Source organism: Ostrinia nubilalis, chromosome 4 (assembly GCF_963855985.1).
Source record: "Ostrinia nubilalis chromosome 4, ilOstNubi1.1, whole genome shotgun sequence".
NCBI classification, from domain to species: domain Eukaryota; kingdom Metazoa; phylum Arthropoda; class Insecta; order Lepidoptera; family Crambidae; genus Ostrinia; species Ostrinia nubilalis.
The window spans coordinates 12,490,964-12,518,275 of NC_087091.1; the positions used below are offsets into that span (position 1 = coordinate 12,490,964).

The following is a 27,312-nucleotide window of genomic DNA, read 5'->3' on the forward strand; positions in this document are numbered from 1 at the left end:
TTAGAACAACATTCTAGCGACAGTGTTACTACTTTTCAATTCTACGAGTAGCTGACAACGGATGTAGTGTCTCGGTGATAGAAAAACAGCTGTGCATTCAATCAATGTAAAAAAAAAAAAAAAACAGAAAATGAAAGGTAGAACGAATCATTTTTCCCCTAAACTTTTTGTTGGCTCCAGTAAACGATTTGTTTGGATTGGTTCTTAAACTTTTTTTTATTGTAGATAGGTCTATTTTTGTAATTTTTCATGTCATAATTTTTGATAGAAGAGAAACAAGATTTCTTCTGTTTTCGTGGCTCTACCAAATACCGCTGAATTCCAGCGCAAAAAAGGCATGTTTGAAACATACCTCTAAAACAAAGTCTGGACCTTGTCCTTACATTCCTATAATTTCAAAATCACTAAACTGCTTTAGTTTCTGAAACAGTCACCCACATAAGACTATTTTCATTGCAAAATAGCTCTTGTTACAACTAAATAAAGATTCGGCTTTTAGCTTGACATGCCGTCACCTGTATGCATTCGAGACACGTGGTGCAACCTATATTTCTGGCTAGATCTGCGAGCATTAGGCCGAACTCAGTTATTCTGTTTTACTACCGACTTTAGATCCAAAGTGGTTTACTATGATATAAATCATGTTATTCCATCCGATACGGAAGGATAACGGGCTGTAATTTATAAACCGAATCCTATTTTGGACACGATGTTGTTATAGGTGAGATATTATGTAGATATTTGTTTTGATCAAGTTAATTTGAATTTACATTTTGGTACTCTACTGAGTCTTTTTAATAAAATACTAAAATTATGTATTTGTATTGTTTATTTTAGGATATAAGTAATTAAGCTTTATGTGAACAAGATCCAAGTTTTCAGAATCGATTTTCACATAAGTATCGCATCCTTTTTTTTTAGTCACTAATTGAACATTTTCAGTAAGTTTTCGTTATAAAGACACTTTGGTTTCTTGTTTCATCCCTCACATTTTTTGTATTACTTAATAGGATTTTTTATCATCTATACTTATAATAAATCTGTAGAGAGGTCAATTCTGTACATGAAATATATTTTCAAAATAACTATCAGGGGGTGATTAGTGATCGATACTGATGCCAAAAATGCAATCAGTAAAATTTTTGTCTGTCTGTCTGTCTGTCTGTCTGTCTGTCTGTCTGTCTGTATGTTCCTTATAGAAACAAAAACTACTCGACGGATTTTAACGAAACTTGGTACAATTATTCTTCATACTCCTGGGCAGGTTATAGGATACTTAAGAATTCCCGCGGGAACGGGAAAATCCTTTTGTATGAAAAATCTAAACCGCTTAAGTTAGACGCTTGAAATTTGGCATGCAGGTACCTTAGTAAACTAAAAGCTTAGTTACAACAGGATATTGCAAAATTCCCACGGGAATGGGAGTTAGCGGGAAAAAACATTTGTATGAAAAACTCTAAACCGCGTAAGATAGACGCTTGAAATTTGGCATGCAGGTACCTTAGTAAACTAAAAGCTTAGTTACAACAGGATATTGCAAAATTCCCACGGGAATGGGAGTTAGCGGGAAAAAACATTTGTATGAAAAACTCTAAACCGCGTAAGATAGACGCTTGAAATTTGGCATGCAGGTACCTTAGTAAACTCCAAGCTTAGTTACAACAGGATATTGCAAAATTCCCACGGGAACGGGAGTTAGCGGGAAAAAAATTTGTATGAAAAAATCTAAGCCGCGTAAGATAGATGAAGGGGGTAAAACGGGATCCACGCGTACGAAGTCGCGGGCGGCCGCTAGTAAACAATATTTCTATAAAAATGGATTCAACAAACTTTTGTACTCAAAATATTTGTATAAGGTATGTAGTATAGATATGTTTTTAAGATGCGTTACTTAACAAACATCATAAAAGTGTGAAAGTTTTCTCAAGAATTATTCTGTCATTGATTTTCTTTCATTATTTTTCACACAATTTGATTACGAAATTTAAAGCTAAAGGCACACGAGTATTGGGAACTATCGACCTATATTTATCAGAATTGTGTGCAAGTTTTTTGACTTTTTCACCTACTATAACATTTAAACATAACAAATATTTATTACTTTATTATATTCTATAACTATTTAATCTTTGTTTCTGTAATCACACTGAAAGAAATGAATGTCAACAACTTATTTGATTCATTATTTATATTTTCAGTAGCCAAGTGGCGTCACTATAATGTAGATCTTATTGTAAACGTGGGTAGTGGTATAAAGACGATGACAGTACTACACAATGTAAACAAAGCTTTACTTACTGAACATAAAAATAATTATGGGTTCAGTAGCTATTATGTCACTTCTTAGAACAGTTTCATTTTATTCGAAACAAAAAATTAAGCACTAACTGAATATCTAGGCGATACGAGTCGTAAAATGCTAGATATCTCGTAATACCATAAAAAGTATTGAATAGAAATATTTTCCAATCAAATTAATTATGTTTTTCAAGGTATGAGTTCATTTTAAGGTTCTATGTTCATAAATCCATATAGAGATTAAACGATCGTGGATTTAAAAGGAATAGAATTGGCCTCTTAATTATAAGGTTGTTGAAGATGGTTGATAATAATAAATTAATTATCATGGCCAAATATTTCAGTAATTGTAGGCGTTTATACAAAACTAGAACTTTTTAGTGGTGCCGCCGTTTAACTATATTTTACTTAAACGGCATCCTACTAATATTATAAATGCGAAAGTTTGGATGTCATGATGTCTGGATGTTTGTTACTCTTACACGCAAAAACTACTGAACGGATTTTGTTGAAACTTTACAGTATTATTGTTTATAACCCAGATTAACATAAGTAGGTAAAAAGTTTTCCTTATTGAAAGTTTAAAACAGCGAAACTACTTTTTTACTGATCCTATGTTTTTATGTTTTTAATACTGTGCATGTAGTTTTCGCAGTATGCACTCATATCACTTTGGAGAAAGGGATTAATAAGTCTGAAAACACATAAGTGGTAGTATTAATGAACCTCTAATAATTATCTTTTGATCTGATAAAATATTATAGCCTCCTTAGACAAAGTAACACATAAATGTATTGTGACAGTATTCATTCTGGAATCTCATCACACCGGCATTTTTGTGTGTGAGCGATCTTGGAATAAAACTGTCAAGACTAGTTAAGGTCCACTCTCTCGTCCCGGTATAATTGTGTCCTTAGAAAATTACGTAAATTATGAAACGTTTCTCTTAGGACTCAAGAAGGACTAGAAGGTCACCGTCCATCTCGTAAAGAAGTGAACGTCCACACCGGCCTAAAGATCACTGCGCATCCTGTCAAAGGCTATTCCAGGTCATCGGATTATATCATGTGGGACGCAAAATAACCTTAAAGATACACAGTTAGTTAATAATAAGGTACTTGATACAAATAAGGCCTACGTTCTAATAAGGCCTATGCATCAGAAAACACAGATAAATAAATCCAAACGGGATAATACTTCAAGGACACGTACTCATATGCCCTATAACCCGGTAGAGTGCAAGAGCGTCCCGATCCACGATCCCACCACCAATTGGCACGCGTTCTTCTAAGGTGGTGGGTGATTTCATGCTGTCTTATAAAAATCTGGCGATTTCATCTTAAATTTTCGGTAAAATGACGCTGTTTTAGATTAAGCTTTTCTTGGTAATCGTTTCTAAATATTTCTTACTAGCTAATAATTACCTTAATTTGTACTACTGGCTATAGATGCATTATTTGTAAATTTTTAAAGACAACAAGAGCGAGATATCTAATAAGGCCTAGGCCTTATTTCAGCATGGTAGGCCATATTAGATACTTATGTTAACACCTGATTACGGACAAATTCATTAAACTAAATGAGTAAAAGAGTAACTAATATTTATTTAATAAGAATGTTACTAACAGCACAGAAAAGAAAAAGAAAACAGAGTCGAAAAAAATTACAAACCCTGTAAAAAAAAGAAAAAAATACAAAATCAATAAACAAATAAGAAAAAAAGCCGTATGTATAATTCTAAAGGAAAGAAGAATAAAAGCTAGTATTATCACGCCTGTCTCGAAGACAAAGTAACAGATATGCGACCATAAAGGACTGCTTTTGGTGGTATCACAAATATTGTGTAGGAGTTCGTAAAGATGATTCAGAAGCCTTTTTATGCACTGGTTCTAATAAAAATAGAGATCTCATTTTGTTCACAAAAATTCAAGACTAAATGATATTCCTAAACTGATTTATTTAAAAGGTTTTATGTGTAGGCCTTAATCGAACACGGTGTTTTAATAAGCCCTATACAAAAAAATAATATTGTTTGTTTTTGATATTTTTTTCAATAATATATGTAAGGAATCATTACTTTGTTACTATGAATATTTAATTTTATCTATAATTTATGTATAATTCTTAATAAGTGGAATATAAGTTTATCTAGAGATATACAGTATATTTCTGTTTATTAGTTATGTAAAATTTTAATAACGCAAACAAATCGACGTGTTTAATGATATAAGACCACATTTTGTTTAATACAACCTCAATTTAAAGGTCTAGAGGCATTTGAATCATATAGGCCTTATTCCGTGTAGGTGATTTATTAAAGCCAAAATCAGTGGTTTCGTAATTTGCTTATTTTGAAGAGATTTAGTTAAAAAATGTGTTATTTTTTGTAATATTGCTAAAATTAAAGGATGGAAGAAGTTAATTAACCTTGTTTTTGTTGATTGGCGTTTATATTTATTAAAATATAAGCATTTAAAGTTAGGTAGGCCTTATTTGTATCAAGTACCTTATGTAGTTTGCATTTTTATTTATAGAATTATTTTGCTTATTATTAACCTTTGGGAAATAATACTCAATCATTCATTTGTATCAGTCAAATTGATAGGTGCCTATACAATGTGTAGTAGGTGTCTCTACCGTTAGAATGGTACATGAAGTTGCTATTATTTTTAGATGGTTTTCATGACATCGTTATTATTATTATCGTTAATAGTTAAAACTATCAATTTATTGATAGTTTTCAATTTATACAATATCACATTCAAGGATTACTGGGTTATGATTAATGAGTTAAGAGGGTAAGGTTGACAAAACGATGTAGGATTCTTGAGAATAACATAGTTATGTACTTAGGTATATGGGTATAATTAAGATCTAATAAAAATATAAGTGTGTATAATTCAAAATTAAAATATGTTAGGTATGTATTGTATAGTTAGCACAACACACAAACAAATTAGTTTTATTTAACATTGAATCAACACCAGCAATTTGTATGACCCTTGTCTATTGAACAAAGATTGGCAAACATAACCATTCTTCAGTATTCCCGATGAAAACCGTGTGATCGTGTTCGAACCTATCACAATGGATGTGAAAATTAAACAATAGACTACACATCAACGTAAATTGATTTAAAATTATGGTTTACAAGCTATAGGAGTTTAGGAATCAAGCTATAAGGTGTTTGAGGAAGCTAATGAAGGCTCTTCAGAATTTGTTATAAAATGTATTTTAGAAATACAGATAACGCTAGCTGATGAAAAACCTTTATCAAATATCGTACAGACGACGATAGCAGATCAAGCTAAATAGTAATTAAATACCGTGGTCTCTTACGTAGTTTTAAGAAAGGCGAATTTTCAAAGAAAATGTATTGTATTGTATAGTAGAAAACTATGTCAGGTCTTTGACGACAGACGCGGAACCGTCCAGTTAAGATAGAACAATGAGGAACCTGTTACTCGATATTATGTCATGGTAAGCGCAACCCGTTTCGATTCCAGTTATTACTGCAGCCAGCCAGTCTGTTAGAGGCACTAAAATACCAACATAAGACCCTTGGGATGGTCATCAAAGTGTCGACGTCATTGATAGAAAGATGAATCGAGAACATCCCGACTGTCACTTGTTTTTCGAACGTCGTGATTGTCACTTGTCTTTCCTATATTGATTTTTCTCCGAGCTACAACTAGTGTTGACGATTATCGCTTGTTTTTCCGATGGCACTTGTATATCTAAAGGTCGCCGTGGTTTTATTTCATGCTAGATTATACACCAGTGAATTTGGTCTTGGTGATTGTGACCAAGAACTGACAACCAAGAAAATTCTTGGAAAGTTCCAAGAATCGGTCCTGCTTTTAATAGAGGTATTAAGCATCTAGTTCTGTTAGTCATGTCATACCTATATTGCCTATTTTTACCATTTCTCTGCAACATCAATATGTGAGCTGGCCGTCGATCTGACGTTGATTGCCGTGTGACCTGTTTTAGAGATTTATTGGACAGTGATTTGCTTCAACTGGTGTAAAGTTTCTGTTCCGAAGAAATGGAGTTTTAATCTATTTTTGCTCTGAGAAAACAAAGATTGGAAATGAGATGTTTATGTTGCTATTCTTTTCGATGATGAATATAGCGTAATCAATTCATTTACGCAGATGTTGGCTATTTATATTAGTCCAGTAGAATTAGCTTTTAAATCGGAAATAATTCCTACAAAAGATTTTATTGTTTTAATGGCTTCATTGGTTGCCCATTAAGACTCCCCTAAGTTTTCGACTTCGACGGAGTTGTGCTTAAGTGGTGGGGGCCCCCGAAAGGGGCATTTTTTCGGTTTTCCGGTTATACCGCGTAAAGGACTTACCCTATCAAAAAGTGGTCTTCATGACGGTTGAAGGGCACTTAATCCTGCATTGAATAAGACCAAATTCATATGTTTTGGACAAACCGTTCTCGCGCTAAAGTTCGGCAAAGTAGAAAATATACGTATAATTAATGACCCTCTCCACGTCCAATGGTTTGTTACCCACAGGCTTCCAAGTCTTGAAAAGGGCCACCTCAACCAGTGTAACCCTATCAAGGCTTACGAGCTTGATGCGCTTATCCTTGTTCGTCCCAGCCGTTCCTTAACTGCGGTTGCTGCACCTCTTCCTGGCACTCTCCTGAACGACTCTGTGTTACCTACTGTGGCTGCCCCTCTTCCTTGTATCCTCCTGCATGACTACGTTGCCTAGCCGTATGCCTGGTCTAAGGTTCGACACCAAAAATCAATAACAACAAGTTCATATTAAAATGCCGAAGAGTTTTTTGTTTGTTTGTTTGAACGCGCTAATCTTAAGAATTACTAGTTTGATTGAAATCATTATTTTTGTGTTGAATAGCTCATACATTGAGGAAGGCTATAGGATATATACAATCACTCTACGACTAATAGAGGCGAAGCAGTAAAGAAAAATGTTGCAAGCACGGGAAATAGTATTTAAACTATTTTCACTCGTACGAAGTTGATTTTGTGGCGTCGAACCTTGGACCAGGCATATGGCTAAGCAATGAAATCGTACAGGAGGGTACAAGGAAGAGGGGCAGCCACATTAGGTAACACAGAGTCGTTCAGGAGAGTGCCAGGAAGAGGTGCAGCAACCGCAGTTAAGGAACGGCTGGGACGAACAAGGATAAGCGAATCAAACTCGTGAGCCTTGTTAGGGTTACACTGGTTAAGGCGACCCTTTACAAGGCTTGGAAGCATGTGGGTAACAAGCCATTGGCCGTGGAGAGGGTCATTAATTATACGTATATTTTCTACTTTGCCGAACTTTAGCGCGAGAACGGTTTGTCCAAAACATATGAATTTGGTCTTATTCAATGCAGGATTAAGTGCCCTTTAACCGTCATGAAGACCACTTTTCGATAGGGTAAGTCCTTTACGCGGTATAACCGGAAAACCGAAAATACGCCCCTTTCGGGGGCCCCCACCACTTAAGCACAACTCTGTCGAAGTCGAAAACTTAGGAGAGTCTTAATGGGCAACCAATGAAGCCATTAAAGCAAAAAAATCTTTTGTAGGAATTATTTCCGATTTAATCAATTTTTGTGTTTAATTCTACTGGCCTATATGGAATATGATCAAGCTACAATTTAAATGAAACGATTATACAAATACACAATAATTAATGTGGTTATTTTTACATCATAATAATAAATCTTAAATCATTGTCTGAAATAAAATAAGCTTCTTTGAAAACCGCAGACGCGTAAGCTCTACCTAATAATTTGGAGTAATCTCTGGTGATAAGCTTTCATCATGCACCGGCGAAGTTCATCCGAAAATAAACGAACAAGCCCTCAAAATAAAACAAATCCTCATCCGATTTAAGTGATTATCCAAACATCCTCCAGCAAATTACGGGAGCGATCGCACGAATACCTAAAGAGCACAAATTGGATCATCGCGGACCGGTGCGCGCGCGTCGGCATGGCGGAAAGTGCGTTAATTATTTATTTTCACCGATCTTTCGCGCTCACACCTTAGTACAAACATAGTCACCGCGACGGAGACACCAACTAATTCACATAGTAAATGCCCCATGTCAGACGCCTCCTCCCCATGGATTTCGGTTGTCACGACAAGGATTCCGGCGAAGTGGAGTGCTACCTCGAAATACGTAAATACTTTTTGACTAATCCCTACCGGTTTATTGCCTATTGGTGTGGATGGTAATTGATATTTTTAGTTGGCACCGCTGTTTTTGGGTCGCGTAAACAGCTGGCTCTCCTGTCAGTAAGTTAGTTCATTATGTCAGCTGGTTCGGGATCGTTAGCAGTGCTAAACGATTGCTCTTCGGTATTAATAAAGTAAACAAGTGAGATGCCGGTTGAACTCAGATCTGTAAGCACTAGGCGCGACCACGTACCCAGTCGTGAGTAGATTAACTAAATTAAAACAAATAAATACTTTAACGTTTTATAATTGATTCGTTTGAACGTTTTAGATTGCGATACGGGTACTTCTTGCGCTATCACAATACAAATGCGTGAGTAATTTTTGAAACGACTACTTTATTGTTAAATTGTCGTAACGCTTATTAACATTTGAAACTTTTACTAAATGTTATTAAAACCCTTTTTTAAAATTAAGTACATTTTCCTGCTGATATACTGGTAAAAAAACAAATTGATAACTACGACTAGGAATAAGTATTATATGGAGATCCTGAAGTCATCGAGCTTTTAGGTACTAATAGTTATTTAGATAGTTATTTCTTTGTTTGTGGCGTTTATTTTATGTTGTTTTTTAAATACTTACGTACATTTAATAAAGTGTTATTAAGCTAGTTATATTAACTTAACTTTTTTAATACATCGAACTAAATAATTTTACAATAATTTCCCAAAACTTATTCAATAAGTAGTTCCGGTGGTAATGTTCTATGTGTAGGAAATTTTGCACGCTTGTGTATTTGTAGTGCTGTTTAAAATACGCTACAAAACTTATAATAGAATCAAAAGATTAATCTAAAAACCCCATAATGATTTCAAAGACTGTAATAATTCCAGCCCCTTCGTAGTTCGAAAGACTTATTTAAAATGAAACTGACCTTATAAACTTCACTTTTTTGTACCAATAGCTAATCCAGAAGCGGTGGGCTGCGTCGAGAGATTCGCCACTCTGGTGTCATTTCTGCTGGTCATCATCACATTTCCCTTCTCCCTTTTTGAGTGTTTTAAGGTAAAAATAAAATAATTTTTACTTAAACTCTACCTTAGAAACTTTTTTCCCGATTTATATTATAACTACAATTGTATGGTTCAGTTTTAATTTGCCAAAAAAATTAATTGATAAATATTTGATATTGAAAAACTACTTACATACTCGTATGTAAAAAAGTTTACAGCTTTGGAAAAAAATATTGCCTTCTTTGTTCGTTTCATGAAAGGTGTGATTTCACAACAAAAATCTAAAAACTAATATTCCGTTTTCATTGTTAATTAAAAGAATTCGTATCTAAAAAAATTTATTTTTACTCGTATTATGCCGTACGCAGTTTTTGCCGTTCTTTTCTGACTCTACCTTTTGCACCAGAAGACTTCTTTCGCCCTTTTTCTTTGTCCTAATTCCTAATACATTCTCAAAACAAGCTTACTTGTTAGTTACATATTAGGTAATTTTATTTTGTAGGTAGTACAAGAATTCGAGCGAGCAGTGATATTCCGCCTGGGCAGGCTTCGGAAAGGAGGCGCGAGAGGACCTGGCCTCTTCTTCGTGCTGCCATGTATCGACACCTACAGGAAAGTAGACCTCAGGACCGTCTCCTTCGACGTGCCACCCCAAGAGGTAAGTACTGGAACTGACAACGAAATAAGCACCTAGCTAGTAGATAAGAAAGTCATGGTTGTTGCATTCGTTGACTAATGAGCTCTTCTCATTATAATTACTTGCACTACCATGAATAATGACAAAATATAGTGTACATTTTTAATAATTATTTATATTGCTTTTAATAAAAATAAGTTTTTTAATAATGACTACAACAAAGACTATGTATACTACCTTTGAAGTGTACCTACATACTAACACAGGCCTAACTAAATTAACATTAACTATTTGTGTAAAAAATAATTCAATGACTTATACTCCAACAAACTTTATATTTGCAACAAAATAAACCCTTAAAAACTACAATCCAAGACCAAGCAATTCGCTTACAAAATAAATTCGTTTATAAGTTCATCCAAGTTCGGATTTTAAAAATTACCCCACAGGATACCACCTAAAATACGTAGACACATAAACACCGATCGCCGACACGTGGCTGCAACAAAACACACCAATTGCTGTATAATGGTGGTATTGAAAACAGTTAACCCAGATATACAGCATTCATTGCCTCGATTAGTTGATGACCTGCGATCATTCAAAGTTTACTGCATGTAAAACAATGGAGAATCGGTAACCGATTGTCTGGGCGGTTTAGTAGCGTTCCCTATTTGTATTGTAATATTATTACAAAACTGGAATGATTTCAAATCGAGAGATACCATAAACATAAATGATAATGATAGGTAATCAATCCATTTAAAAGCACTCCGATCCAAATCAAACGAGATAAAAGCCAACATAAAAGGACGTATCTATCTAAGATAAATTGGCCTGCAATTGCTGACCGTACTTATTATCATTAATAAATTATGGATTGTATTAACCTTTTATACTAATTCAATTAACTTGATTGATGACTTTGTTAACAATTACAAAACCAGTCGGTAATAACTATTATGTCAATCTTGTTCCCATCTTCGTGAAGTGTAACGAAGTCATTAGTGATATAGAAGTAAGTAAGTAAGGTGCGTTATAAAGTACCTAATATGACATTTAATTACGCTAAAGATTTATTATTTTATCAGCATTCAATGTGCTGAGATGATACTCTAAATTAGATTACAACCGATGGAATAGGAGTGGGCGAACAAAATTAATGAAGTAATGAGAACCTTGTAGTCAATAACATCTTAATTTACAGTAACAAACTAAGAATTCTTATAAATAAGGTGTAAAAATATCATCTGTTTCTAATAAGGAACTTGATTATAAACATGAAAATAGTGCTATTTGAGAATCGGACAAATTAGTTATCACATAATCTAACAGTCGAAACAGTAAATAAATGGTCAATATCATAATTCGAAGTGAAAAGGGGTTTATTTTGAAATGTCGAATGCTGACCGCTCGAGAACAGACAGCTCGCAGAGCTGACCTCAATTTTGTGGTAAACTCCGCGCGTGCGCAACTCGCTTGATTGGCTCTGACAGTGAGATGCAAAGAATCCGATTGATTTTGGAGTAGGATGTTAATATTTACTCGATCAGATTCCATTTGTCGGAAATAAATGTTGTATTGGTATTTGATCGTTGGATGTCTTACATAATTATGTAGGTACTCGTTAATCATGCAATTCGTAAATTCATCGGCAATAACATTGGACGCAAAGTGACACAGCCTTCACCTTCAGTTCAGAAGAATGAAGAAGATCAGAACTCACAGCGAAATTGGTTCTAAGTCACTATTGAGGTATCGATCAATTAAAATCACTAGTGTACCTAATGCTTAACACTATCTTTAGGTATACATGTAATACCAGCTACTAGCTATTTATTAGTGATCATGTTTTATAGCTTCAAATCAATCGTGTCACCAAGAGAACGGTGGCGGTAACACCATACTTCCCACGACATTTGAACTTGCCAAATGTCATACACTCGCACCGTGCTCCATCCATCTTTGGGCAGGGCTGGTACACTAACTGCCCTATTAACACACAATGCATTTTTGGCACATGAGGTCTACGCTTGGAATTGGTTGAAATATGTGGAACAAGCCTTATTTTCCAAGACTGGCGGCACTTTCCTCTCTAGTCAGTGAATGTCTCAACTATTGCAATAGCAATAAGTTGTCTGCTCTCTACAATGTAATATGTACCAAAAATAAAACTTCAAACTGCTATTATTAAGAACTTCAAAGTAAAACTAATGGTTTAAAATTAGGTAGAATTTGAATATGCACTAAAGTAATTTGAATTGACAATGTTACTTTTTGATTAGTTGGTAATTTGGTATTACATAGTAAACTAATAAAGTTATGTGCTTAATCATTATATGTATTTATGTTGAGTAGTTAACATGGTTGTGTATGACTGTTAAATGACCATGAAACATTGGTTCACAGGTGCTGACGAGGGATTCGGTGACAGTAGCGGTAGATGCCGTCGTGTACTACAGAATCAAGGAACCCCTGAATGCAGTAGTGCGGGTGGCAGACTATAGGTAATATACAATAGCATTTACCTCCCTAATCGTAAAACTTTGTGTTAATCATATTATTTGACCGAAATTTAAAAAATCAAAGTATGATAAACAATCAAATCAATTCTAAAAGTACAGGTGATTTGATTTGATTACTACAATAAAAACACTCGACCACAAACAGACTTTAAAATATCAAGTGGACTGTAATTTGGAACAATCCGAATGCACCCACGGCACATCGAGGTGCATTTTCGCAAATGCATATTTTATTACTCAGCGTTTGATGAATACGCCATTTCGTAAACAAATGAGATGATACGAAGCAGAAATTATGTTTATGTGCGTTTAATTTTAGATGACATCCCTGCAGATGCACAGTGGCTAACAATAGCACATTTAAGCTAAATTCACCTTTAATATCTGAAGATTAACCGGTGCATCGATTCGACACACCAAACTCACAACGATTAGGTACTAAACGCTAGTGACGATTCAGACATTTCAGACACGTCCCAAGCACTAGTAACCAAATGGTCAATAGTTCGCAAACTTACTATAAATAGCTAATTTATGTTTCAATGTACGAGTATCTGAAAACTTTATTTTACAGTTAGTTAAAAACTAATTAAGTTTTCAAGGCTAAACCAATACTCATTATTTATTATACCCAATCCAGTTACAGACTTAATTAAAATTATTTCTTTATTGTATTGTTCCTTTTAATTTCTGCCGCTGTATGTATAGCCTGACCAGGAACATAAAAACCCTGGCATAGAGGCGCTTCAATTGCATTTGATAGTGCAACACTGAGTACAGTCGTACATGTGTTAAATTAATAGGCTAAATTTATGTATCAGGATTCAGGATTACGGGCTAATTTGATATTTTCATAAATGAACGAAAAATATTATTAAAGGTAACCTGGTTTAAATAAATTAAATGAAACCATCAATCGAGCTAGTAGGATTTATTTTATTATTCATCAATAAACAAATTCAGAACTTGAATATTCAACTGCAATGTCTGCTCATGAACGCTTCAAACTCGGTACTTCTTTCCCAATTCCATAAAATTCAAAACTTAGAAAGTGACAAAAAACTTCAAAATAGGTAGTTGAAACAGACTACAGCTAATTTTCATAGTGGACTGTACTATACGATAAACATGTCAGTCAATTTGACAACCTTTGTCGGAAACATTATTCAATGAAAATATTGTCCGAACCCTTAGTATTTCTCTTCGACAAATACATTAACACATCGTGAACCACTTTTCTTTCACGACTATAAAAATATTTTAGCAATTTAATTCACAAAATCAATTGCACACATTTAAAATAAAGTTTGTTTACACTTTGACAACAATAGACTGACATGCAAGGTGACATGTCAATGAAGTTTTCAGTTACTGTTGCCATTAAAAGAAATTAGTACCATTAGTTTTCCGCAACATGGCGAGGGTTTTTATGTTCCTGGTCAGGCTATAACTAACATAATAATGTTATGAAGAAGTCATATTTTGAAGGAGGTCAGATATTAATAGGTATATTCCATAAATTCTGCTTGTAACCGCCTAATAACAACATCATCAACCGTTCCAGTGCATCCACCAGACTCCTGGCTGCGACGACCCTTCGGAACGTGCTGGGCATGCGAGACCTGGCACAGCTGTTGTCGGATCGGGAGGCCATCAGCCACATGATGCAGGCCAACTTGGATGAGGCCACTGACCCGTGGGGAGTTGAAGTCGAAAGAGTTGAGATGTAAGTCGTCCTAGTATATGATATTATGTAAAATTCTTGAGCTACATCTCAGTCCTAGTATTATATACATATTAGTGTGTTGAAATAAATGACTTATTATTATTATTATTATAAGTTCTTGGCCTGCATTAATTTCACCTGATGGTAAGTGATGATCAGTTTGAAGGTGGAAGCGAGCTTCACCCGGAATCCTTAAGAAAAGAGAAACTGGCTATCTTACCTCAAAGTTAATTCAGAACTGGCTTATTAACCCAAAGTTGTCCAACGTTATTTGTAACAAACAATAATTTTCTCGACCTTTTTTAACTTTTATGTTGTGTGGACTATTGCTAAACTGAAAGCTGATAATTTAGTTTTTGTGTTACACTTAGTAATAAGTCATAATCAAATCAAAAATTCCTTTCAGAAAAGATGTCCGGCTACCAGTTCAACTTCAAAGGGCCATGGCAGCTGAGGCCGAGGCCGACCGCGAGGCCCGTGCCAAGATCATAGCAGCTGAAGGAGAGATCAAGGCTTCAAAGGCCTTAAGAGAAGCATCTCTGGTCATGATTGACAACCCTATGGCTTTGCAGGTATAGTTTTTTTATATCGATAGTGAAAATGACAAACACACTCTACTCGTAGTTTCACAAAAATCCTAAATATGCCATTTTTTAACTCACGGTTATAGCCTGACCAGGAACATAAAAACCCTGGCATAGAGGCGCGTCAATTGCATTTGATAGTGCAACACTGAGTACAGTCGTACATGTGTTAAATTAATAGGCTAAATTTATTTATCAGGATTCAGGATTACGGGCTAATTTGATATTTTCATAAATTAACGAAAAAATATTATTAAAGGTAACCTGGTTTAAATAAATTAAATGAAACCATCAATCGAGCTAGTAGGATTTATTTTATTATTCATCAATAATCAAATTCAAAACTTGAATATTCAACTGCAATGTCTGCTCATGAACGCTTCAAACTCGGTACTTCTTTCCCAATTCCATAAAATTCAAAACTTAGAAAGTGACAAAATACTTTAAAATAGGTAGTTGAAACAGACTACAGCTAATTTTCATAGTGGACTGTACTATACGATAAACATGTCAGTCAATTTGACAACCTTTGTCGGAAACATTATTCAATGAAAATATTGTCCGAACCGTTAGTATTTCTCTTCGACAAATACTTTAACACATTGTGAACCACTTTTCTTTCACGACTATAAAAAGATTTTAGCAATTTAATTCACAAAATCAAGTGCACACATTTAAAATAAAGTTTGTTTACACTTTGACAACAATAGGCTGACATGCAAGGTGACATTTCAATGAAGTTTTCAGTTACTGTTGCCATTAAAAGAAATTAGTACCATTAGTTTTCCGCAACATGGCGAGGGTTTTTATGTTCCTGGTCAGGCTATACATAATAATATTATTGTCATTTTTTACATGAATTGAGTGAATTCGACCCCAGCCCATCGTCCCATTTTTACGCCCGTAATATTGTAGCCAGGATTATAAGTTTACTTAACTAAAAATATTTTAATTAATTAGATGAAAATCCTGCTAACGTCAATTATACTGGTATTCTTTCCATTTCCAGTTACGATACCTACAGTCGCTCAACACGATATCAGCCGAGAAGAACTCTACCATAATATTTCCGTTTCCGATGGACTTCCTCAAGACTTTCCTGGGCGGCGGCGCCGGCCCAAGCACCTCGCATGCTTTACCTATTTAATTTATTTTTAACTAGTTTTACAAATAGTAAAAAATTAAACACATATCTTGCAATTGTTTTTCCTTAAACTTTCTATTATTGTCTAAAAATAAAACATAGACTTGGACAAATTTTGGATACCAGGGTTTTCCCCGAATTGGCGAATCGTGTTTTCCAAAATCCAAGTCATTTTCATAAAAAAGAAGAACACTTGACTTTTCTTGTCATTCTCTCGAATTTTTGGTAAAGTAAACAACAGATAAATCTTTCGCATATTATTTATTAAAGTTAACTACAAATGTACCTATGTTTAAATTTATCTCTACGGGAAACCACTCTATACAAACATGAAAAATGAAAGTGAAAGAGGTTAGGACACACGCTACATAAACAAAGCTTACACTTAGTTTTTACATTTTACATCAACAAAAGCTCATAATCCAAGGTTTTTCGTTGCAGAAAATATCAATAAAATATCACGGAAAGAAAGAATATTTTTTATATTTTTCACGATAGTGGTTTTTGTATTCCCAGTTGTCCTGTTATTTTGCTTCAGGGTAAGTTCACCACCAGACTATTTTCATAGCAGACTTTTTTTTTTATGTGATAGGAGGCAAACGAGCAGACGGATCACCTGATGGTAAGTGATTACCGTCGCCCATAGAGGTCGCTCACTAAAAAAGGATCACTCCCACTCTTTTCATGGATGTTGTAAAGGGCAACTTTTCGTACAGATAAGCTAACATCAAGCCTCTCCAAACCATCTGGGTAGCAGTGTGAGCAGTATAGATCAAAGCCTCCCCTGGTAAATTAGGATCATCCTGCAGTGTAGACTATCATGATTAATATACTTCCTCCTTTACTTTCTAGGTTGTTAAACAATATCAAAGAGCAATCGTTCTCCGGTTCGGTAGAGTGAGGACGGACTCGCCGGCCGGGCCTGGCATAATATGGGTGTTGCCACTCACAGACAGTTCAATTCTTATTGACCTCCGAACGCAGTCCTTCAATTTACCTTCTCAAGAGGTTACTCCCTTTTGTAATTAAGTTTTGTCCCTTTTATTTCAGTGTCACGATTTCACTTGACCTCAGAGACGTGAACATGTAAAAACCCATTAATTTATTGATTGCAGGTCCTTACAAGAGATTCTGTGACTGTAATTGTGGACGCTGTTGTTTATTTTCACATTCAGAAGCCGTTGCATTGTTTTCTCAATGTTCAAAAACACTCGTAAATATTTTATCTATTTAATATTTCAAGAAACTAAAGAAAATGTTTTTTCTGAAGCCGTGTGGTGACGGCAGAGTAGAATACATTTGTCACCAACCCCTACTCTTCCCGCGGGTGTCGTAAGAGGCGACTTAGGGACTACACATCAAACAGAGAATGGGCAGCAGCGCTCTCTGAAAAACATCAATCTTTTAAACTGCGATCTCCAACCCGCCTGCCTAGCGTGGAGATTATGGCAAAACCCTCCACTATAGTGGAGGAGGCTCATAGTCCAGCAGTGGACTGTAAAGGGCTGTTGATGATGATGATGATGAAGCCTGATGATAAAATGCAATGCAAACATTTCTCAGCCAGGTCCCATTCTAGCGCTTATCCAATATTAATTCATCATGGTATTACAATACCTGCAGTAGTGTATTATTATTTATTATATTTGTAATTTTCTAGCGCATAGTAATAGCATAGTTTTTTTTATTTGCTCTAGCCAAGCGACAAAACTTATATCGGTCTCTACCCTCCGAAACATCCTCGGGCAGCACACTTTGTCTGAGCTGTTGTCGGATCGAGTGAAAATCAGCCATTCAGCCAGAAGTGAAATAGATAAAATTACTAACGAATGGGGCGTCGAAATGGAGAGAGTGGATATGTGAGTAAATATTTAGAATCATAATTATTTCAGCCTATAGGTGGGCAGTCCACAGTTAAATGTAAGCAAACGTTTATGTAATCGTATAATGATACAAATGTTCATACATCCTAAAATATTGATCATCACCCAAGAAAGTATGTAAAGCCCTATAGAGCATAATGTGGCATAATAATATGTAGAGTAGAGAAATGCAGACCATGGAATGTCCAACTCCAATCCGTGACCAATTTTTTTTTACTATTTAGAAAAGACGTAATCCTACCGTTTGAACTGCAAAAAGCTATGGCAGCTGAGGCTGAAGGAACTAGAGTTGGCAAGGCCAAGGTCATCGAAGCCGAGGGAGAAATCAAAGCAGCAGAGAACCTTCGAGAAGCTTCCAGAATCATGATGGAGAACCCACAGACGATGCTCGTAATAACATTTTACCAAGTTTTTGTAACAATAGATACTGATTATTTATTTCCGACGCTAATGCTGATTACTTATTAAATGAAACCCATTTCTTTCAGCTAAGATATTTACAAACATTAAGTTTTATAGCCGGACAACAAAAAACTTCGATTGTTTTTCCATTTCCACTGGAACTGCCCGAACCAGAAAGTATGAAAAATGCACGCAGACCAACAGTATAAGCACAGGTATAACTAACACTGTCAAGGACCATTTATTTTGATACCCTTATAAAAAGTTTATTCATAGTGGTTCAATCAATTAAATGTGAGTAAAATTAAACTCAGTTTATTTAGCACCAAAATCATTGTAGAAACTTGGCTGATCTACACTCGACAGCAAATAAATCGCACCACCCGCGACGCGAACTTTAAAGATTTTCTTTTGACACAATAATGGTGCCCCAACAATATTGGTGTTATTTGAAAGCCCAATAAATATCCTTAAAGAAAAACACATTTAATTTCTTAATAAATGATTAACATATACCATAAATGTGACTTGAAAAAAGACCTCACTTTGGGCTCACCTCTGGGGTCAATTAGACCAAATTTTATGGTTATAAAACCAAATAATGATCACACGTGTCCTCTTTAACAGATGGATAGCGATTAATCTCAACTTAACAGTTTTATAGCCATAAAAGTTGGCTCAAGCGTAACTATCTATTTTTTGAAGAAGTGACTCTGGATCCTTCTAAAGAAACATTTTTGGGGTAAAAACCTTTCCTATAATGAAAAGAAGTTTAGAACTAGGCTTTTGAATGGTACCAATATTGGTGTGAAGTGGGGATGCATACGTTTGAAAGTGCTTGTCGCGGGTGGTGCGATTTATTTGCTGTCGAGTGTATATTTATTTATTTAATTAAGGACTAATAAAGACCTTCTTGGTACGAAATACCAAGAAATAAACACCTGAAAAAATAAACTGTCTAACTTTTGCGAGCATTGATTTTGACATCAGCTCCTCTTTGATTAGTTTTTTGTACAAATTCCTCTAAATCCCTGTGACCATGACACCCTGTGACAATGGTGCCCTTGTTAGATATGCAGATGAAACAAATAAACCATCCGTCATTAAAGACAATGATAGACTAGGAAGTTTTCAAAGAACCCCATGTGCACCCCCACAGAAAGGTTAGCTATCTATACTTACGAGCAAAAGTATGGAATCACCTTCTTGTGGTTCTGCGTACCAGCGTTCTGAAGAACTCAATGATTTTCTATGCACCTATGGTATCAAGTTAAAGTTTGTAATGTAACCTTTAAACTGGTACCATTTTTCATAGTCGTTTAGCTACAAAGATTACTCAAAACGAATGGGGTGATTCCATACTTTTGCTCGCGAGTGTAGTTCAGTTTTCATCTTTTACTGTTTGTAATTGCTCACAATATTTCACAATTTAATTAAATTTCCAGGTGATACCTTCGTTGAAAAATGCCTGGTGCTCTTTTCAATTCTAATGGTTATCATAACTTTTCCGATATCAATGCTTTGTGTATTCGTGGTTAGTCTACCTACTCTAAAGTTCTTTATGTATACGATGTTATATTTCCATGTAAATGGCGCTGGATTAGCTTATTTGATTAACAAAATTCGATCAACAATTGCTACCTGCTCTATTGCGGCCTGATTGCGAACGTGTTTACACGTGAAGAAGTCCTAAGGTTCGTAACCTCATCTCCACCATTATCCAATAGATTTGAGTAAGTACAGCTAATCAGCTCGGAGAGCTGATGACCGCTGGGGCAGGAAAGTTCTTGAGTGGCGAGCACGAGCCGAAAGACGTAGCGTGGACAGGCCTTCCACTAGGTGGACCGACGATCGTGGTCGTGAAGGTCGAAGGTCGCGGGAGGTGCCTGGATGCGAGCGGCGCAGGACCGGTCTTTGTGGAAATCCTTGGGGGAGGCCTTTGTCCAGCAGTGGACGTCTTTCGGCTGAAACGAACGAAGTACTGCTAACAGCACATCAACCAAGTTAAACACCGTGGCAAGTTTGGCAAGTCATTTAGTTGTAAGAAGTGCTATTTTGAAATGAAAGTGTAAATATACTAACTTATCGACTCAACTTTTTCTCCTCTCGATTCTAACCCCTCCTGTTAAACCTGGTAGGATCTGCTGAGTTGTTAGTATACGAGTTTAAGGTGATGTCAAGAAGATTGTTGATATGGATTGTAAAATTGCAGGTTGTCCGTCACTTCGAAAGAATAATAATTTTACGGAATGGAAAAATATACAAGAACCGTGCCTTTGGACCCGGCCTCGTGTACTTCCTGCCTTGTGTTGATACAGTGAAATATATTGACCTGCGAATTGCTTGTTACGTTGTGCCTCCTCAAGAAGCTCTGACGAAGGATTCCTTGACAGTTTCTGTCGATGCTGTAGTCTATTACAAAGTTATCGACCCAATACCAGCTGTGATTAATGTTGCTGATTATAGGTAGGTAAATAAAGGCTGATTTAATAAAATTTGTAACTACTTAAACTTTTTGTTAACTGTTATATCTTAAAGATTCTACTTTGAGGTATGAAGCTTGGTAAACTAATTGTGTTTCATCTGAAACAATATCACCGGATTAATTAACAAAACCTCGAGCCCCCTTAGATTGTGAACAATAATTTAAGATTTTCTTTTTCCATGGTCATAACATTATCATGCATGTACGCTCGCTCCCTACTTAAACTCGTAGGTAGGTAAGTCACAAGCAGTGAATCGCACAATTAATTAGGTAAACTTTTCTACAGTGTATCAACACAGTTACTTGGAGCTACAGCGCTTAGAAACGCGCTGGGATCTGTGAAATTAACTGACCTACTAATAGACAGACCGGCAATAAGCAATCAGGTGCTAGAGCAAATGAAAAAGCTGACCAGTCAATGGGGAATCAAGGTCCTTCGAGTTGACATGTAAGAAGTACCAAGCTTTTGTAGTTACTTATGTAGGGGAACCTGTTGAACCTTGGACAGAGTTGTACCTAAAACAATTGTATATATTTTTTAAATTATGCGGTTTTATGAACAGTTGTCTAGGGTATTAGATACGTTATTTGTCAACATTATCGTGAAGTTAGCTAAGATTCGCCGACGCCGTGCAAGTACAAGAAAAAATGGTAATTCATTATTTTACACTGACACAGTGAGTTTTTGGAGGTTTACTTCATGTCAATTTATTAAAAATGTTGCATGTTTGACCAAACGGTTATAGTTAGAATATAATCTTAGTGTATCTAGCTACTGGACGATATGAGTTTCAGATCCTAAGCTCAAATGGAAGTGGGTTTATTAAGCTTATTAAGTGAAGTAGTCGCAATTTTGTACCTTGACCACCCAACTAGCGATGTACCTTGGTCACTGATTTTCATTACGTTTTAATGAGAATTATGTTGCAATAAAAAAAAATTATATCGTTATAGATACAATGCCGCGAAGACCTCAAAATAGCAATTGAAAGTCTGTTTTTGATATATTGTTTTGTAATTTCTAATGTTTTTTAAATTTATGTTTATTGTATCTTCATATGACTTTTTTAAGATTATTTTTTGTTGATAAAGCGGTTTTAATGGATATTTTGCTAGAATTTATGTTAAATAATAAGAAAGAAAAAAAAATATTATTGCAAGTTAAAGCCACTTCATCGCGTGTTTTGTCCTACACGACAAAACATGTCAAATTTCTACAAAATTTACTACAAAAAATGTTGAATGTTGTCATATTTTTGTTGATTGTGTAAGGCTAAACACAGGCTGGAGAGCCAGCTTAAAATTACGTGATTTGTTGCCAAAATATTGTGAAAAATAATTAGTACAAAAAAGGTGTGTGAGGATCCTTTTAAAAAAATACTTTTACTTAGATATTGTTGCTATAGCCTGACCAGGAACATAAAAACCCTGGCATAGAGGCGCGTCAATTGCATTTGATAGTGCAACACTGAGTACAGTCGTACCTGTGTTAAATTAATAGGTTAACTTTAGATTCAGGATTACGGGCTAATTTGATATTTTCATAAATTAACGAAAAAATATTATTATAGGTAACCTGATTTAAATAAATTAAATGAAACCATCAATCGAGCTAGTAGAATTTATTTTATTATTCATCAATAATCAAATTCAGAAATTGAATATTCTGTACGAATACGCTTCAAACTCGGTACTTCTTTCCCAATCCCATAAAATTCAACACTTAGAAAGTGACAAAAATTTTTAAAATAGGTAGTTGAAACAAACCACAGCTAATTTTCATAGTGGACTGTACTATACGATAAACATGTCAGTCAATTTGACAACCTTTGTCGGAAACATTATTCAATGAAAATATTGTCCGAACCCTTAGTATTTCTCTTCGACAAATACTTTAACACATTGTGAACCACTTTTCTTTCACGACTATAAAAATATTTTAGCAATTTAATTCTTAAAACCAATTGCGCACATTTAAAATAAAGTTTGTTTACACTTTGACAGCAATAGACTGACATGCAAGGTGACATGTCAATGAAGTTTTCAGTTACTGTTGCCATTAAAAGAAATTAGTACCATTAGTTTTCCGCAAAATGGCGAGGGTTTTTATGTTCCTGGTCAGGCTATAATAACTGTAATAATTCAACAATAAATATACATCAAATAATAATTCAACAGAAAATAAACAAATTGAAGCTAATATAAGCATTTATTTGAATTTGAATAGGTACAACGTACATGGTCCAAGGTACACCTGGTTTGTTGTACCTAGGACAGTTTTCCCTTTTTTTTTCTAGTAGCTAGTATGCCCAAATTTTTAAAATTATACACAATTTTATGAATGAATTATGTAGTTAATTAAATGTTCTTTACATATAAGCGCATTATTTTTCAAAAAATCAAAATTCGAAAAACTGGCCTAAGTACAACAGGTTCCCCTACCCTTCTTGGCTCTAAATTCCTCTTTCATCAAATCTTCAGCGTGAGACGTCCACCCTCAAGGTGTAAGGTAGCAGGCCGCTAGCGCTACCAACCGATCAATTTGGAAGTCATGGAGGGAGGCCTATTTTCAACAGTGGACGTCCTGTAGCTGAAATGACTATGATAATGATCACTGTATTTTTTTATAGCAAAGATATAAGGCTACCTCTCCAGCTGCAAAAAGCGATGGCAGCTGAAGCCGAGTCAACTCGTTTGGCTAACGCAAAAATAATTGTTGCAAAGGCTGAAATAGAAGCCACTAAAAACCTTCAGAAAGCCTCTGTGATACTCTCAGATAACCCTTTGTCCATGCAGGTATCTTCAAGATTATTATAATCCTTTACCTTAAGTCAATGTTTGTCCTCAAAATGTAACACAAACTTCACAATAATTATCATTAATTGCAAGTGGAACTAAAAAAATATTAATTATTTCAGTTTCAATTAAAACGGATTTGTTAATCATTTCTTCATCTATTTCTTTATTTCCAGCTGAGATATTTACAATCATTGCACTTGATTGCGGGGGAGAACGCCCACACCATCGTGTTTCCATTTTCAACTGAAACTCTGCGAAAAATATTCAAATGATGTTTTATGTAATTCCAGTGTTTTGTGAGTCGATGATTTCGGAAATAAAATTGCAAAATGATCAACTAGATTTTTATTTTTCTAAAAAACAGTACCAACGTAATAAATATTCAACATAACAACTTGTAACAACTAATTAAGTATTACGTTTAGACTAGTATTCTCGAGATTCGTCGTCTTCTTGTTGTTGTTGTTTGCGTCCGTAGTGGATGGGTTGTTGCGCTTGACCGCCAGCCTTTTTGTGCACCACAGCCTGTAAATGAATGTTCATTTCATAAATATTTTTTATTAGAGGATTCATAATTAGTTAAGGGTCTGAAGCCATAAATAAGTGCACATAAACCACATCTGGCTTCAACAAGAAGTTGAACAATGTGTCTGGTCCTATTACTGGTCTTTACTCTTATTGACGACTGTACAACAACACCGCTAGGAAGTCACACAAAAAATGTGGCGTTGAGAACCGTCTTTCTCTAATTTGTTTTGGTTCCAATTCAGAATGCCTACTTACCTATAATTATAGCAGCAGTTTCACGAATACGAAGATAATGATCGTCCCCACTTTTGGAATGGATTATTATTATTTTTAGTGGAAATTTTGGAACAGATTTTGGATTTAGTGGAAATATTGGACAGCACTCACCTGGAATCCATTTTTGGGGTCAGCAGTGTATTTGACTAGACGAATGGAACCGTCGGGCTCAACCAGAGAGTATTCTCCAGTGACGACGTCACCATCGCGGTGCTCCTTGTGGTTTTGAAGGTTACCGGTATGGGGATCTTCTACACCGTAGGCGTAGTGATAATCGGGCTTCGCCTGGAAAAACAAACAACAATAGAAATTAAATTGTTTTTGTCACAATATAAAACTGTAAGTTATAGCACAGAATAAAGTACTACGGTTATACTTTCTCTTCGATAGCAGTATTTCAGGTCAATTTTAGATCTATCAAATCTAAACAATCCAGGATAAAATTAAAATCGTAAAATGATTTTTCGTTCGTTCATTCGTTTCAGCCAAATGACATCCGCTGGACAATGGTCTCCCTCCCCCAAGGTTTTTTACAACGACCGATCCTGCGCTGCCCTCATTCATGCAGGTACTTCCCGCGACCTTCCCCAAATTGTCGGTAGTGGGAGGCCTGCCCACACTACGTCTTACAGCCCGTGGTCGCCACTCGAGAAGTTTTCTGCCCCACGATCAACTCTAGGTACGATTTTTACTCACCACGTAATCAACGGTCTTCAAATGCGCGTATTTGGCAGTGTCTGGATGGATCTGACCGGAGTTATGGTCGTAACCATAGTCTGCGTGTTGCTGAGCGGGGATTCCCTGGGCAGCTGGGACTTGGACCTCGATGATTTTGCCGCTGACGGGCCCACTGAACCTGTTGTAGGAGTAGCCTCCTGACTTCACAGATACTGCTACAGTAGCTAAGGCTAGGGGAATGAGGACCTGAAATTGATATCAAACAAGATGTCAGATGAATAAAAAGTTTTTAAGATGACATCACATTAGAACACAGAACACCTTACCCGCACCCATGTGTGCAGCCTGACCGAGCACTTATTAATGGGACATTTAACCAGCTAACTATTATTAAGCTAGACAGAAGACATATTAATGTAGAAATGACTCAGAAGACCTGATGTAGTAAGTGAACTGAGCGTCATTTCAAGATAGACTATCTAATTCGTAATATGACAAAGATCGAAGGATATACGACTGTAAAATTAAATAGGACTCTATCTACCTACAATAACTTTCCTTTAGCTCATTGTACAATTTGACATAGATAGTAATTGCCCAATCAATAGACACGGGCCACGACAAAAAGGCAAGTGGGGTTCGCGAGTCGTGACTAACTTCCACTGCTTCCACTGAAGCAAAAAATCAGCGACCTTCACGGTCAGATAGTACTCTCTCATTGCCTAACAGTGGCAATGAAAACAAACTTAGAAGAAAGTTTCCCGCGGAATTTTGTTTGTCACAGAGATAACAAAAACTGCAGCTCTTTACCGTGGCTCTTTTGTGTATTATGAGCTGTGACATCTAATAATGCTCGGTCTTTCGTATTGTGTGTTTGTGTATTGAATCATTTGAAGCGCGTCACTTTTTTTTTACTTTTGACGTGAATTTTTTTTAGGTTCTTAGCTATTTTAAGTTATCTTTCCCAATGGAACGATAAGGTAAAGTCAACAGTCATTTCAGAGTAGATAGGTATACTTAAGTACATTTTTATTGTAAAAGCGCACTTAATTAACGAGTGAAATACTTTTAAAAAAAAGTCGGCGTAAACGCTAATACTTGACGTGTTATCGTCTGTAGGCACTAATCCCTTACATTTTACAGAATCCGGACTGAAACTGTAACACAAATCTAATATCAGTTCTCCTTAAACGATATTTTTAATCAATGTTTAGGTATTTCACTTGGTTCTCACTAATGTGCAATTATGGACAGGTGCGTTGGTCAATACCTACTTAATTAAGTGCTGTTGTCTTTTAATTATTTCAAATCGGCATTTGTTTTTTTAGATTCGGCAGATTGTTACACTACATTTACGTTAATTTTAAATAAATTACCTAAACTTACAATAAATTATCAAGTAATTGAAAGAGGCGTTTGAAAATTTTGCTAATTAAAAATATTAAAAGTTACCTTGAATACGGAAGCCATTTCGTTTATTTTGCTACGACTGTGGTGTTCAGATATCAACCCTGGTACTGATGTTTGTCCAGCAAGTATTGTGGTTTTATACCGGCGGTTGCTTTCAATGAGCAATCGTGAACTTGCCGAGATAAGTTGCAGCAAACTATGAATCAATAATTTTCAATATTCGGCCACGCAGCCGAACATTACAATACCACATTGCGTAGGTTAATTTCAGCATTATTATTGTCTTTTCTCTGACCTTGGTGACAAGGTCTACGGGGAAATGGTGCGAGGTGCATTTCATTCCTGATGCCCTATTCCATTCATTCAACACCTGCGTACCTGAGCAAACGGTAACATCAAGCTAAATACTGTTGCTGTGTCAAGTAAGTGTCAGCAGTGCTATTTTACAGTAATACTGTATCGTATCGATGATGTGTTTTCGACTGTTACCTAACGCACGCACTCCTAGCTAAAACTATTAGGTAGCTAGCTGGTAACGTAGTAGGTACTCTAGTCTGTTTTTATATTTAAACTAGTCATAGCAAATATTTTTTTCTGGACTTTATAACTAGGGAATAAAGTTTTATGGCGGTTAGCCATAAGTAGGTAGGTATTCTTTCTGCCTTTTTAAGGGTTAACAACTTAAAATGTGTTTCCTACACCTAGTTCCTTCAATGGTTCCTTCCACTTTAAGACAGAGTGACAGAACACGGACCTTTTTTCAT

General features: G+C 35.6%; 4 protein-coding genes across 10 annotated transcripts; 3 read left to right on the forward strand and 1 right to left on the reverse strand.

The window, feature by feature from the left end:
• Positions 1-8,220: 8,220 nt before the first annotated feature.
• LOC135071136 (band 7 protein AGAP004871-like) lies at positions 8,221-16,143 on the forward strand. 6 transcript variants are annotated; one of them, XM_063964903.1, is made up of 8 exons: positions 8,255-8,279; positions 8,787-8,828; positions 9,423-9,523; positions 9,974-10,129; positions 12,518-12,615; positions 14,198-14,359; positions 14,766-14,931; positions 15,953-16,143. In XM_063964903.1, exons 1-8 carry the CDS (start codon positions 8,270-8,272, stop codon positions 16,088-16,090), a joined length of 873 nt encoding a protein of 290 aa, XP_063820973.1. In that variant the 5' UTR covers positions 8,255-8,269; the 3' UTR covers positions 16,091-16,143. The 6 variants fall into 6 exon arrangements, with proteins under 6 accessions (XP_063820974.1, XP_063820975.1, XP_063820973.1 ...); XM_063964900.1 differs by lacking the exon at positions 8,255-8,279 and adding an exon at positions 8,368-8,459; XM_063964901.1 differs by lacking the exon at positions 8,255-8,279 and adding an exon at positions 8,582-8,714.
• Positions 16,144-16,423: 280 nt separating this feature from the next.
• LOC135071380 (stomatin-like) lies at positions 16,424-18,581 on the forward strand. The gene is made up of 5 exons (XM_063965172.1): positions 16,424-16,438; positions 16,940-17,108; positions 17,748-17,946; positions 18,195-18,360; positions 18,459-18,581. The coding sequence occupies exons 1-5, from the start codon at positions 16,424-16,426 to the stop codon at positions 18,579-18,581; spliced, it is 672 nt and encodes a 223-aa protein (XP_063821242.1).
• On the forward strand, positions 16,945-23,993 carry LOC135071142 (protein unc-1-like). Of its 2 annotated transcripts, XM_063964912.1 has the most exons (10): positions 16,945-17,095; positions 17,203-17,300; positions 17,785-17,946; positions 18,195-18,360; positions 18,459-18,587; positions 19,818-19,906; positions 20,585-20,838; positions 21,144-21,305; positions 23,488-23,653; positions 23,830-23,993. In XM_063964912.1, exons 6-10 carry the CDS (start codon positions 19,862-19,864, stop codon positions 23,926-23,928), a joined length of 726 nt encoding a protein of 241 aa, XP_063820982.1. In that variant the 5' UTR covers positions 16,945-17,095; positions 17,203-17,300; positions 17,785-17,946; positions 18,195-18,360; positions 18,459-18,587; positions 19,818-19,861; the 3' UTR covers positions 23,929-23,993. The 2 variants fall into 2 exon arrangements, with proteins under 2 accessions (XP_063820982.1, XP_063820981.1); XM_063964911.1 differs by lacking the exons at positions 16,945-17,095; positions 17,203-17,300; positions 17,785-17,946; positions 18,195-18,360; positions 18,459-18,587 and adding an exon at positions 19,351-19,535.
• On the reverse strand, positions 23,987-26,699 carry LOC135071158 (cuticle protein 21-like). Its single transcript, XM_063964928.1, has 4 exons — positions 26,591-26,699; positions 25,157-25,384; positions 24,572-24,745; positions 23,987-24,181 (listed from the first exon to the last, which is right to left on the reverse strand). Exons 1-4 carry the CDS (start codon positions 26,606-26,608, stop codon positions 24,083-24,085), a joined length of 519 nt encoding a protein of 172 aa, XP_063820998.1. The 5' UTR covers positions 26,609-26,699; the 3' UTR covers positions 23,987-24,082.
• Positions 26,700-27,312: the final 613 nt, after the last annotated feature.